At 55.9% G+C, this 11,768-nt stretch overlaps 1 protein-coding gene across 2 annotated transcripts; it reads right to left on the reverse strand.

The window, feature by feature from the left end:
- Positions 1-212: 212 nt before the first annotated feature.
- Positions 213-11,510, reverse strand: SCARF1 (scavenger receptor class F member 1). 2 transcript variants are annotated; one of them, XM_042255489.2, is made up of 11 exons: positions 11,375-11,510; positions 11,076-11,137; positions 10,707-10,808; positions 9,338-9,863; positions 7,327-7,545; positions 6,799-6,927; positions 5,802-5,905; positions 5,069-5,189; positions 3,678-3,802; positions 3,445-3,554; positions 213-2,792 (listed from the first exon to the last, which is right to left on the reverse strand). In XM_042255489.2, exons 1-11 carry the CDS (start codon positions 11,473-11,475, stop codon positions 2,220-2,222), a joined length of 2,172 nt encoding a protein of 723 aa, XP_042111423.1. In that variant the 5' UTR covers positions 11,476-11,510; the 3' UTR covers positions 213-2,219. The 2 variants fall into 2 exon arrangements, with proteins under 2 accessions (XP_042111423.1, XP_027830947.2); XM_027975146.2 differs by having other exon boundaries at positions 3,445-3,591.
- Between the last annotated feature and the right edge of the window lie 258 nt (positions 11,511-11,768).

The raw sequence follows: 11,768 nt of genomic DNA on the forward strand, positions 1-11,768 counted from the left end.
AATAATGAGATGCCACCTCTAACCTATCAGATTGGGTGTGGGGAAACAGATACCAATATAATTTATGAGAACACAAAGCCATTCTTTTTGGGGGGCCATTTGGAGTAAATACTCAAATATTTAATATTCTTACCCCATAACCCAGCAATTCCACTTCTAGGAATCTCTTCTATAAAAAAGTAGCACTGATACAGAAAGAAATACAGACCGAGTTGGCTACTGAATCATTTATTGGATCAAAATAATTAGAAACAACCCACATCCCCATAGGTAGGGGATGGCTTAAACAACCTGTGTTATTTCCCCATGGTGGAATCCAAGTTTTTATAAAAAGAGGTAGTTTTATATTAACTAACATCAAAAGATAGCCAGGATACATTGTTAAGTAAAATAGCAAACTGCAGAATGAGACGCTCTTCTCATGCGCGCAGAAAAACATCTGAAAGGAAGCATCTAAACTGTTCATGAGCTTCTCTACACACTGGGACAGAGGGGTTTGATCTTTATTTCCTGTCTCGGTAATGCGAGTATGTGAGGAAATAATTCAGGACTAGACCCACAGGCATTCCATGCAAATTAAGTCTGGCCCCTCCCTCATCCCACAGAATCCCTTGAGGAGAAGGGAAATCTGATTTTCACTCTAGACACGTCTATAATGTTAGTGCTTTTGTTCATTTCTAAGCTTCTATTTATTGCGGCTGGGCTAGGTCTTCATTGCCGCACAGGCGTCTCTCTGGCGGTGGTGAGCAGGGGCTTCTCTCCAGGGGCTGTGCGCACGCTTCTCATTGTGCTGCCTCCCTCGTCGTGGAGCACAGGCTCTAGGGCACCTGGGCTTCAGGAGCTGTGGCATCTTCCCAGATCAGTGACTGAACTCGTGTCTCCTGCCTTTGCAGGCAGATTCTTTACCACTGAGCAATGGTACTAGGGAAGCCCAGTCCTTTTTATTGTTAACAAACAACATTGCTTGTTATAATTAAAAAAAAATTCAACCTAGTGAGAAAAATAAAGAATGTAGGAAATTTGCAAATTATGTGTAAATTTAAGAAAATAATCTGCCGCACTCTCCTCTTCCAGAGAAAAATGCCGTGTGATCCCTTTCTTTCAAATGCTTTTTACGCACGTCCATCTTTTTCATTTCTTTAAAAGTAGTTAGGTACTCGGTTATGTCGGGCCTTAGTAGCAGCGCGTGGGACCCAGAGTGGGCAGGCTTCAGTAGCTGCTGCGCTCGGGCTCTTTAGTTGTGGTCCGTGGGCTTCGTTGCTCTGCAGCACGTGGGGCCTCATAGGTCTCTGACCAGGAATGGAACCCAAGTCCCCTGCATTGCAAGGTAGATTCTTAACCACTGGACCACCAGGGAAGTCCCCCTCATGTCTTTTAAGTCTGTAAACCAGTCACAAAATAAACACAAAATGGAAGAATTCTAAACATGTATTCTGAGGCCAAAAGGAATGAAATTTATAAAAAGGAAACATGATTTACATGTAACAGGATAGCATGAACAAGCTCCCATATTCTTACACAACCTGATTTAGTTGGTTGTTTAGGAACCTTTCATAAGGAATATCTCTTTAATTTTTTATCATCCAACAGTTAGGTTGTTTCCCATTTCAGAAAAATGTTTTGCAAATGAAGGAAAGAAGAGACTGGGACTAAACAGAGCCCAGGACAACAGAGAAAAAAGTCCCTGCAGTCATCTCTTCCCTCTTCCTGACCCCATCCGGTGGGGTCTCTGCCCAGGCCTTCCAGACCCACTCCCAGAGCTTGGCTAGGACCCAGAGCCAGCTGGCCTCCAGCACTGACATTTCCTGGTGAAAGCGCAAGGGGGCATGTCTTTCTGGCCCTGGGATATTTTCTCAGCACAAAACACAATCTGATCGGGGCAATCTGAGGCCTAAGCCCCATCCACCATCTTCCCACTCACGAAATTCAAGATCCTCAGGGGTCCGGTGGCCCAGAGATGGGTACAACATTTTCATACTGGGGCTCCTCCTGCCCTTCCTCATCAGCCACCTTCTGGGGATCCTGTCCTAGGGGACCATCCTCAGGGGCCACCTCCTGGCCACCCCCTGAGCTCTTGATGCCGCCCCCCAGGCTCCTGGCACCCTCCTCTGACCCAGTCCCTGCAGACTCCAAGGCCCCAGTCAGCTCCTCCTTCATGGCTGAGCTGGGGCTCTGATGGGCAGAGCCAGAGTCCAGCCTGGGGCTGCCCCTGTTCCGACTCAGGGCCCGACGTGGAGGCTTGGGGATGGCACTCTTGACCTTGGGTTCTGCCTGGCCTCTCTGGAAGCTACCAAAACGGCGGAGGACAGACCGGACAGGGCCCTCAGGTCCCCGCGGTGTCCCTGCCAACATATAGATTGTGCTGACAGAGCCTGAGCTCTCCTGGACGCTGCCCTCGATGGCTTCCACACGCTCAGCCACTGTCCGGCCACCAAGTGGGAGCCGGCGGCGACCAGCAGCTGAATCCCTGGGGCTGGCAGTGCCAGGAGGGGCCCCATCTGTTTCCACTTGTGGGCCTGTGGGCTCCTCAATCTCCTGGCTTTCAGGACCTGGCTGGGTCCCCCGGGAGAGCCTCTTGGGCTTTCGGAGCGGGCTGGAGAGCTCCCCGGAGCCTCGGCGACTCTGCGGTGCAAACTTGGTGCCTTCAGCAAAGGAGACTGATGGCCGCTTGGCCCTGGCGAGGCTGGAAGTGCGCGGGATGGCAAACGGTGTGGAGGCGTCCTCAGGGGGAGGGAAGGGACCTCCAGCCAGGCTGGCCTCTGAGGATTCCGCTGGGGCCGCAGAGACCATCCCTGGAGAGGAGACAGAAGTGCTTGACTGAAGCTGGGCTGGGCTCCCCAGGCCACCTTACCCAGCTCAGCATCTTTTGGGAGGCCCCCAAAATGGAGCAAGGGAGAGGGTGAGGATGCAGAGGGCCAGGGGAAAGGGCTATTCAGGCAGAGACTACCGCCGCTACCCTCTTCTCACTGTTCTCCCCAACTCTGTGATAATACCGCACTCCAACCTCGCTAAAACTCTTTCAGTGCCACGTGGCCATGTCCTTCTTACTTACTGCCTTTTGTGTACACTGCTCCCTCTTCCTGAAATGTCATTGCCATTTCTCCCTGTCCCTGGGCTAACTCCTACTGATTCTACAAGATTCAACTCCAATACCATGAACACAGAGACATCGTCTCTGACCCCTGTCACCCCTGACATGCTGGATTACGAGCCCCTACTCGCATGTCCCCCGTGAAAGCATGTATCACTTTGTCCTACCACCCGCTGTCTCGTAGACTATAAGCTTGGGCAGGGCAGGCATCGCTCTTGTTCTTGACTGCACCCCACAGCCAAGAACCGTGATGGGCACAGAGTGGGCGCCTGCTACATGTCTGCTGAAGGAATAAACAAGAGGGTGTGATGAGCAGGCTGGCTCAGGGCGTGGGGGGGCTGTTTGGGGGCTACCTTCTTGGGGTGGTACGCAGTAGGCAGGACCCTCATCCTCTTCTCCGGACTCGGAATCCGAAGAGAAGGAGTCGTCTGAAGCCCAGCCGGCAGAGGGCGGCTCGATGAAGCTGTGGTTGAAGGGAATCTCCGGGTCGTGGTGCGAGACTGCAGGGGATGGGCTCCAGGTCAAGTGCAGCACCCGAGGGGACGCCTTGTCCCTTGGCAACCCCTGACCTTCAGCACCCACTTACCTGTCACCCAGGGAAGCTTGTGGCTGCTCAGGGAACCACAGGGCAGCGCAGAGCCCAGGCTGGAGGTCAGGGCCTCCCAGACCTGCAGCTTCATCCTGGACATGGCGGTTCCATCTCTCACTGGCCTGAGGGCAAGGGAGAGTGGTCAGTGTGGGAAAGCCCTGACTAGGGCAGGAGAAAAGGCCCAGGACCATTCTGACTCCGTGGTTCAAGTGACAAAGTGACTATGTCTACCTCAATCACTCTCTGTGACTACAGAGTAAAATCCAAACTGAGATATGCAGATGTATGTATATATATAATATCGACCCCGAGATTCAGGCCTGACCCAGAGGCCAGCATGGCTCCAGAGTCACAAGGTGGCCAATCTGGCTCTGATTTAGCCTCTCTGGGCCTCAACTTCCTCATCTGTAAAATGGGGACAACAGCTCCTATCTATCAGAGCTTTTTTTCCAGGACCCAGCATAGCACCAGCTACACAGAGGGCTGCCCCCAAATGCAGTGCTGTGTGATTATCATCCTTGCTGAGCCCCAGCTCACTGATCTTTCTGGAAGTGACACCACCTCCGGGAAGCCCACCCTTGTCCCCACCCCCAAGCTGGAAGCGACTGCTTCACTCATTGCCATTCCTCAGACAGACTGTGCACACGTCCTGGTTCCCGAGTGAGGAGCTTCTCCTTTTCCCCGAGAACTAGGTCCCCAGGGTAGGGCCTCCTAGGTCTGGGCTCTGATGACGCCCCCACAGACAAGAGGGACATGCTCAAGGGGCAGTGAGTGAACCAACAGCACACCAGACAAAACGGAGTCCAGAAAACAGCATGGGCTTCATGCGGGCCAGTGACTAGCAGGGTCACCTTGGGTCTGTGTCCTGGGAATTGAGAAGGTAAATCTCCTGCCCCCGAGTGCCTTGCTCAAAACCTCTGTCCACACTGCTCTGAGCTTCCAAGGGGCCGAGAAGTACGAAGAGGTTTCATAAAGGAACAAAGCTCTTGTGTGAACAGTGTTCCCCGCAGCAGCCCCCAGGCCTCAATCCCTCCTTGCCTCTCCTTTTCTCGGAAAACCACGCTCTCTGCTGAACCCTTGCACAGGCTTTCACGGCGCTCTCCCTTCACATCTCTTTGCCTCCCCACCCAGAGCTATCTTGCTGCTTCTGCCTTCTGCCAGCCTGGTGCCTGCTCCCCCACACCCTCCACCCCTGGAAGCATCTGAGGAGGGCAGGTGGCTGAAGTGGTGTCTCCAGGCCACAGCCATGGCCAGCTACCTCATTACCTCTGACCTACATGTGTGACAAGATCAGCCTATTTCCATCCCAGAAAGGAAACCATAGATACCACCTTGCTTCCACCCATGGCCTGAGCTGTGGTGTTGGGAAGACAGGGGCCTGAGTTCACCTGTCCTTGGGGTCCAGCCGGGCAGCCCAGCAGCAGCAGGCACAGCAGGTGATGGCCAGCAGGAGCAGCAGCAGAGGTACGAGGATGCCCGCGATGAGGGCGGCGTCCTGACTATGAGATCCTAGGGAGGGCGGGGGACGGACACATATTCGGGGCCTTCTTGTCTCCCGCACATCACGTCTCATCTCTAGCTCTGCATTGCCTTCTCCTCAGAATCTCCCACCTGTGGGGCCCTCCCCCTCCTCTGAGAGATGTAGACTCAGCTCAGCTTGGAGGCCCCCTCCTCCAGGCAGCCTCCCTGCTGGTCTGTCCCTTCCTGATGGTCCACGGCCTGTTCCACAAACTCTTGCCCCAATTCTCAGGCCTGATGAGACACCTCAGTGTCCAGCCCTGTGTACCTGGTGCTAGCTTGTTTTCTCAGGGGCCAGGGCTCTGTCATGTGTTTGGGGGGCTTCAAAGCACCCATACAGATTTCAGATAGAGAGAGCATCTCTGAAGTGGGCTTAGCCTTTCTAGCAAGTAAGGAAGTCCCAGAGCCTGTGTCAAGGGCCATTCTTTCATGACTTCCCTGGCAGACCAGTGGTTAAGACTCCCAGCTTCCACTGCATGGAGCGCGGTTTCGATCCCTGGTTAGGGAACTAAGGTCCCACATATCATGCAGTACAGCCAAAAAAAAAAAAAAAGGCCACCCTTCCCCCAGCTACTTCACCCTGTACTTTTTGTTCCAGCTTACCCAGCTGGCAGGCCCCAGAGACAGGGTCGCAGCTTCCCTCTGGACATTCGCAGGGAACAGAGCAGTTGTTTCCATGGAAGCCAGATGGACACGAAGTATTGCAGCTTTGGGGGGGACAGGGGAGATAAGCGGGAGGCTGGCTGAGAAGGCATGGAGGTGGGCAGGAGAAGGTAGATTTCTGGGCACTGCTCCCCACCCCCTGCCACACAGACTTCCCCTGAAGCATGCCCAGGGGACTCCTCTGACCTTTGAGCCACATTCTAAGCACCCCACCCCTGGCAGTGTTTATAAGAATCCCTTAGCCCCTAAGTCCATCTTCCAGAGAGACCATCCACAAACTGCCCCCTGGCTCCCAGGCCCCCCAGGGTGCAAGCCTCAGGCAGGGTCCACCTCTCACAATCTTCACTCCATGTCCACTTGGCACTATCATTGAAATAAGCAAGATGCCAGTGGAATCCAGACTTCCTCGGGGTTGGAGGTCTGGGCAAGGCCCAGCCCCGCCCTAACTCTCTGGGCCTGGGTCCTCTCTGTAAAATGAAATCTCTGCCAGTTAATTCTCTCTTCTGTCCCACAGGTGGGAGAACCTGACATTGGCGATGCTGACATTCCCAGGTGGCTCAGTGGCAAAGGATCCGCTGCCAAGGCAGGAGGTGCAGGAGATGCGGGTTCCATCCCTGGGCTGGGAAGACCCCTTGGAGACGGGAATGGCAACCTGCTCCAGTGTTCTTGCCTGGGAAATCCCATGGACAGAGGGGTCTGGCAGGCTACATACAGTCCATGGGGTCACACAGAGTCGGACACGACTGAGCTGGTTCTACTTCTGCTACTGAGCCCCCTTTGGAAGATGCAGAGGATTACCAGAGGAATTCCACAACCAGAGGAACACCTTCCTAGTTATGAGTATGCTGGGTGGGCGGTGGAGAAGCCCAGGCAGGGAAGTTTAGGGAGCAGACTGCACAGAGGCCTGACCTAGGCCCCTCCTCCTCCCAGTCCTCACCTGGGCCCCCAGTAGCCGGCGTTGCAGACACACTCCCCAGTCACAGCATCACAGGTCCCCTGGACACAGGTGGGGCAGGTGGAGCCACAAGCTTCCCCAAAGGTGCCAATCAGGCAGGGGTCTTCGCACCTGAGGTGAGAGGAGACTCAGAATGGAGAACAAGGCCAGCCTGACCGCCCCCGCGAGGGCCCCGCCCTTATTCCCCCACACGTCTAGATTCAGGGGCCCAAGCGTCTACTCATTCAGCAGTGAAGCTCAGGTACAAGCAGGGCCTTGAATCCGAGGCCAGACCCAATAGGAGACAGACTACAGATCCCTGGAGGGAGATAAGGGCGGGAAGCCTGAGCAGTGGAGGGCCTGCCCGGGGCCACATCATCACCCATGTCTCCTGCCTCAGTTCTCACCCAAAGGTGGGCCCCATGGGGCTGTGTGACTATATGCTTGGAAGAGGGGGCAGCTCTCCGAGAGGGAGCAGCTGGAGCAAGCATCTAGAAGGTATACCCCTCCCTGAGCAGGCTGGCCCCTCACCTGGGCCCCCGCCAGCCAGGCTCACAGTGCTGACAGTGCCCAGTGTCTGGCTGACAGGCCTCTCCAAGCCGGCAGTGGGGGCACTGCTGCCTGCAGTTCTCCCCAAAGGTGCCAGGAGGGCAGGGCTGGTGGCACTGGGTCCCATTCCAGCCTGGCTCGCAGGCCTCGCAGCTGCCTGTGTCTGCAGAGCATGGCTTATTCTGCTTGCACTGGCCACAGCTGGGAAGAGAAGGAGTTCAGGGAGCCCTGGGAGGCGGACGGATGTCGCAGCCACCCAGGCCTCCAGGGTCTAGAGAGCATCTTGGTTCCAGCAGGGCCATTCGGGCAGGTTTGAGCCTCAGTTTCCCCATGTTGTACAACAAAGAGGCTGGACAGACTATCTCTGAGGCTCTAGTAGGATTCCAGCCCTTTCCTAAACCCACCCCCCCCCCCATTCTGAGCCCCAGCCTTCCCTGGATCCCAGGGTCCCCAGGAGTTCCCAGCCCAGCCAGGAAAACCAAGTTACCGTCCCAACCTCTGCCTCCCCTCTTCCCAGGGTCTCCTTCCTTCCCCTTTCCCAGTCTTCCCCTTTCCCCTTCCTCCCTTCCACCCTTGCCACCTCAGAGGTCTGGCGTGAACAGGCCTCACTAGCTTAGCTCCTCTCCTATTTTGTGCATTTAAAAATGCATCAGGCGCCTGTTTTACCACTAGCATTTTATCTTTAGATTTTTTTTAAGGTTTACTGGGTTATCATTGACATAAAGCACTATTAGGAATTCAAAGTGTGAGGCATAATGACCTCATATATATAGTGTGAAATGGTTACCAGGAAAAGTCTAGTTAACACCCATCATCTCATATGGAAACCAAAAACCAAAGTGTTATTTTTTTTTTTCTCCTTGTGACGAGAACTCTTAGGATCTACTCTTTTAACAACTTTTCCAGTAAGGCTTATCTTATCTTAATATCACCTTCATCCTTATTTGAACTTTCTCCCTCCAGAGACTTAATTATCTGGGATCATGCACATGGATCAGACTCGTTAGTGGGAGAAGAGGAGTTCATAAAATCAATTTAACAGATCCTGACCAGAATTTAAAAAGAGAGAACAGAAAACATTTGGGTGTATATATATGCGTGCATGTGTGTGTTGTCAGCTTAATTTTTTACTTCAGTTAATATACAGCCCATCATATACATGTATGATATATATGTATATCATGTGTATAAATAAAGAAATAAACGGACCAGAAAGAAAGCTGAGAACCAAAGAATTGATGCTTCTGAATTGTGGTGTTGGAGAAGACTCTTGAGAGTCCTTCAATTCTAAAGGAAATATTCAGTCCTGAATATTCAATCCTAAAGGAATATTCAGTCCTGAATATTCAATCCTAAAGGAATATTCAGTCCTGAATATTCATTGGAAAGACTGAGGCTGAAGCTGAAGCTCCAAGACCTGGGCCACCTGATGCGAAGAACTGACTCATTGGAAAAGACCCTGATGCTGGGGAAGAGTGAAGGCAGGAAAAGGGGATGGCAGAGGATGAGATGGTTAGATGGCATCACTGACTCCATGGACATGAGTTTGAGCAAGCTCTGGGAGTTGGCGATGTACAGGGAGGCCTGGCCTGCTGCAGTCTGTGGGGTCGCAAAAGAGTCGGACACGACTGAGCGACTGAACTGAACTGAATACATACATGATAGAATGTAGAACGTTTCTTACAGTGGGCGGACCTGGTCAAAGTTTGAAAGACCCTGAGTGACAGAGAGACCCTGCAATAGCCCTTTTGCTATGTGATTCGTTGTGTTTCTTTTGTCCTGCTTCTACGACTTGCTAGGAGTATTTTATTCGACTGTACCCAGATGAAAGTGGTGGGCGAGGCTGGACTTAGGGGCATCGAGGGTCTCTTTGCCCCCTTTCACCCCACCCTTGTCTGTTTCTGCGCAGGTCTCTCCCAGTGCCCCCGCCTGCCCCTCTCGTTCTCTCCTGCTCCTTCGCACGCCCTCCTCCCTCCCTCTCACCCTGGCTCACCTGTCGCGGCACTGGAGCCCGTACCGGCCGGCGGGGCAGGGCAGCTCGCAGCGCACGCCACGGAAGCCGGGCGGGCAGGTGCACTGGCCGGAGGCGGCGCTGCAGCGGCCGCGCACGCATTCGCACGGCTCCCGGCACTCGGGGCCCCACCAGCCCGGCCGGCAGGCGCAGCGGCCCGACTCCTGCGCGCACGGCGAGCCGTGGCAGGCGCAGCGGAAGCTGCAGCGGCGGCCCCACCAGCCTGGCTCGCACAGGCAGGAGCCGGTGGCCTGATCGCACCGCGCCGCCGCGGGGTTGCACTGGCACGGGCGGCGGCACGTGGGCGACCACCAGCCGGGATCGCAGCGGCACGCGCCGGTCTCGGGGTTGCAGCGGCCGTGGGGACCGCAGGCGCACGGGAACTCGCAGCGGTCGCCCCAGCGGTCGGGTTGGCAGTGGCACACGCCGGTGGCCGGTTCGCACTGGCCGTGCGGGTGGCAGGCACAGACCTCCCTGCAGTCGGGACCCCAGTACTGGCCCGGGCAGCCTGCGGCAGGGCAGGGGGGAACGGAAGAGGGTCAGCGGGCTCAAGCCGGGCACGGATGCTCTCTGCGCGCCCCCTTGTGTGCCAGGAGGGGCCCTGGCACAAGGAAGTGTGTATTGGGGGGGAGCCGGCCCACCCTCCAGGAGCTGGGGCCAGCCTGTCCCCCTGGGGCACAGCTCACTTCCTGCCCCCAACTCTGAACCACAAGGCTCAGTTAGCACTGGCCTAGCCTCCCACTTCCACATTCCAGAACACACTTAAGAGTGGAAAAGGGGCCTGTCCAGAGCCACACTGAAGTGGGTGGGCCTGCATGGGGCCCCTCCTCCCTCTCTTTGGGTTCTCCCCCGCAACTGTGTCTATCCAGGCCTGGAGGCTGCCCTTGGGGTCATGGAAGAAGCCACACACCCCCAGCGTCTCCTCTCAACCCCATCCCCTGGCGGCTGGCTGCCCTCTGGCTAAACTGCCCACCAACCACTTTGCCAAGTCCCTCTTTGTGCCAGAGAAGGTAGACACTCCAGGCACCCTCCAGACTCGCATAAGGTGTACGAGACAGCACATTCACTTTGCAGTTAACCGGGATCTCCAGCATCTTTCAGGAAGTTGAAAGGGAAGATGAACAGCCCAGAAATGAACCTGTGGGAGGACTTAAAGGATGGCATAGAAACCAGATGACTCAGGGCATCCCCGGGAGTGCGTCACTTCCTGTCTCCTGACCTCAGTTTCCTCAGCGAAGCTTGGAGGGACTCTGGCCCTGCTCTTGTAAGATTACTTTGCTACCTGCTTCACCTCCCCTCTCCCCCAGTCCTGCCCGGCGCCTTCAACCTTCAGGAGACACTCAGGACTCACGGGAGTTGCACTGGGCTCCGAAGAATCCAGGTTTGCATCGACAGAGGCCTGGTTTCACACATACTTCGTCTTCCCGGCAGGCGTCCAGCCCCTCGCAGATGGCTGAAAAACACCCCACCCAGGTTGGAAGGACAGGGGTGCGGCCAGGGGACACTCTGTCCCTCTCACTGGCTCCCGCTGCCCTTGCCTCCCTCAAGGGCTGTTTCCTTGGGGCTGGGGGGTTGGGTCACAGGAGGGACCCTGGCACAAGGGCTCAGGAGGACAAACAGACCCCAGGGTGGGTAGGAAGGAAGGGTCACTGGGCTCTGTCCTCCTTTCTCCTCCAGTGGCGGGTGGGGTGGGGCGGGTGGGACCATCCTCGCTACTCACGGATGGTGCATTCTTGATCTTTCTGCCTCCAGCCTGGGCAGCACTGGAGCTCAGCAGAGGGGCTGTGGGGCAGAGAGGGGTCAGCCGGGGGGCAGCCTGGCCCTGCAGGTGGATCACTGTCGCTGGCCTCAGCCCCATCTGGTAGGCCTGGCCAAGGTTCACAGCCCCACGTCCGCAAACCCTTTCCGCTCTGTCCCTGGCCACCCCACTGCCTTCCAGGCTGTCCCCGAGCCCCTCCCGCTTCAGCCCCTCTTTCCTCATGTCCTCCTCCCCCCTCATCAGACTCCCATAAGACCCACCTGCTGGCCTTGCAGACGTGCCGCCCCCCGGCATCCAGCTCAGACCCCGGGGCCCCCAGAGCCCCGAGCAGCAGCAGAGGGAACAGCAGCCCCGGCCCCATGGCGGCCAGTGCAGCGGGAGGGCTTGGGTCAGTCTGGCCCCCACAGCGCCCAACCCCCTTCCTGCTTCCTCCCCAGGCTTTTCCTGAGGAAACCAGGCTAGAGGGGCGGGCTGCCATGAGGCACCTCCCTGAGACAGTGGGCAGGCGCTGAGACGCAGACACCAGAATAGTGAAAGGAAAGGGAAGGCCAATGGTGAGGGCTGAGTGGAGGCTTCTGGGCTGGTCTGAATCCGGAGCAGGCAGGAAGATGAGGCTGTAAGTCCCAGATCCCAGGACAGGCGAGCGGGTGAGAC

Source organism: Ovis aries, chromosome 11 (assembly GCF_016772045.2).
Source record: "Ovis aries strain OAR_USU_Benz2616 breed Rambouillet chromosome 11, ARS-UI_Ramb_v3.0, whole genome shotgun sequence".
Taxonomy (NCBI): domain Eukaryota; kingdom Metazoa; phylum Chordata; class Mammalia; order Artiodactyla; family Bovidae; genus Ovis; species Ovis aries.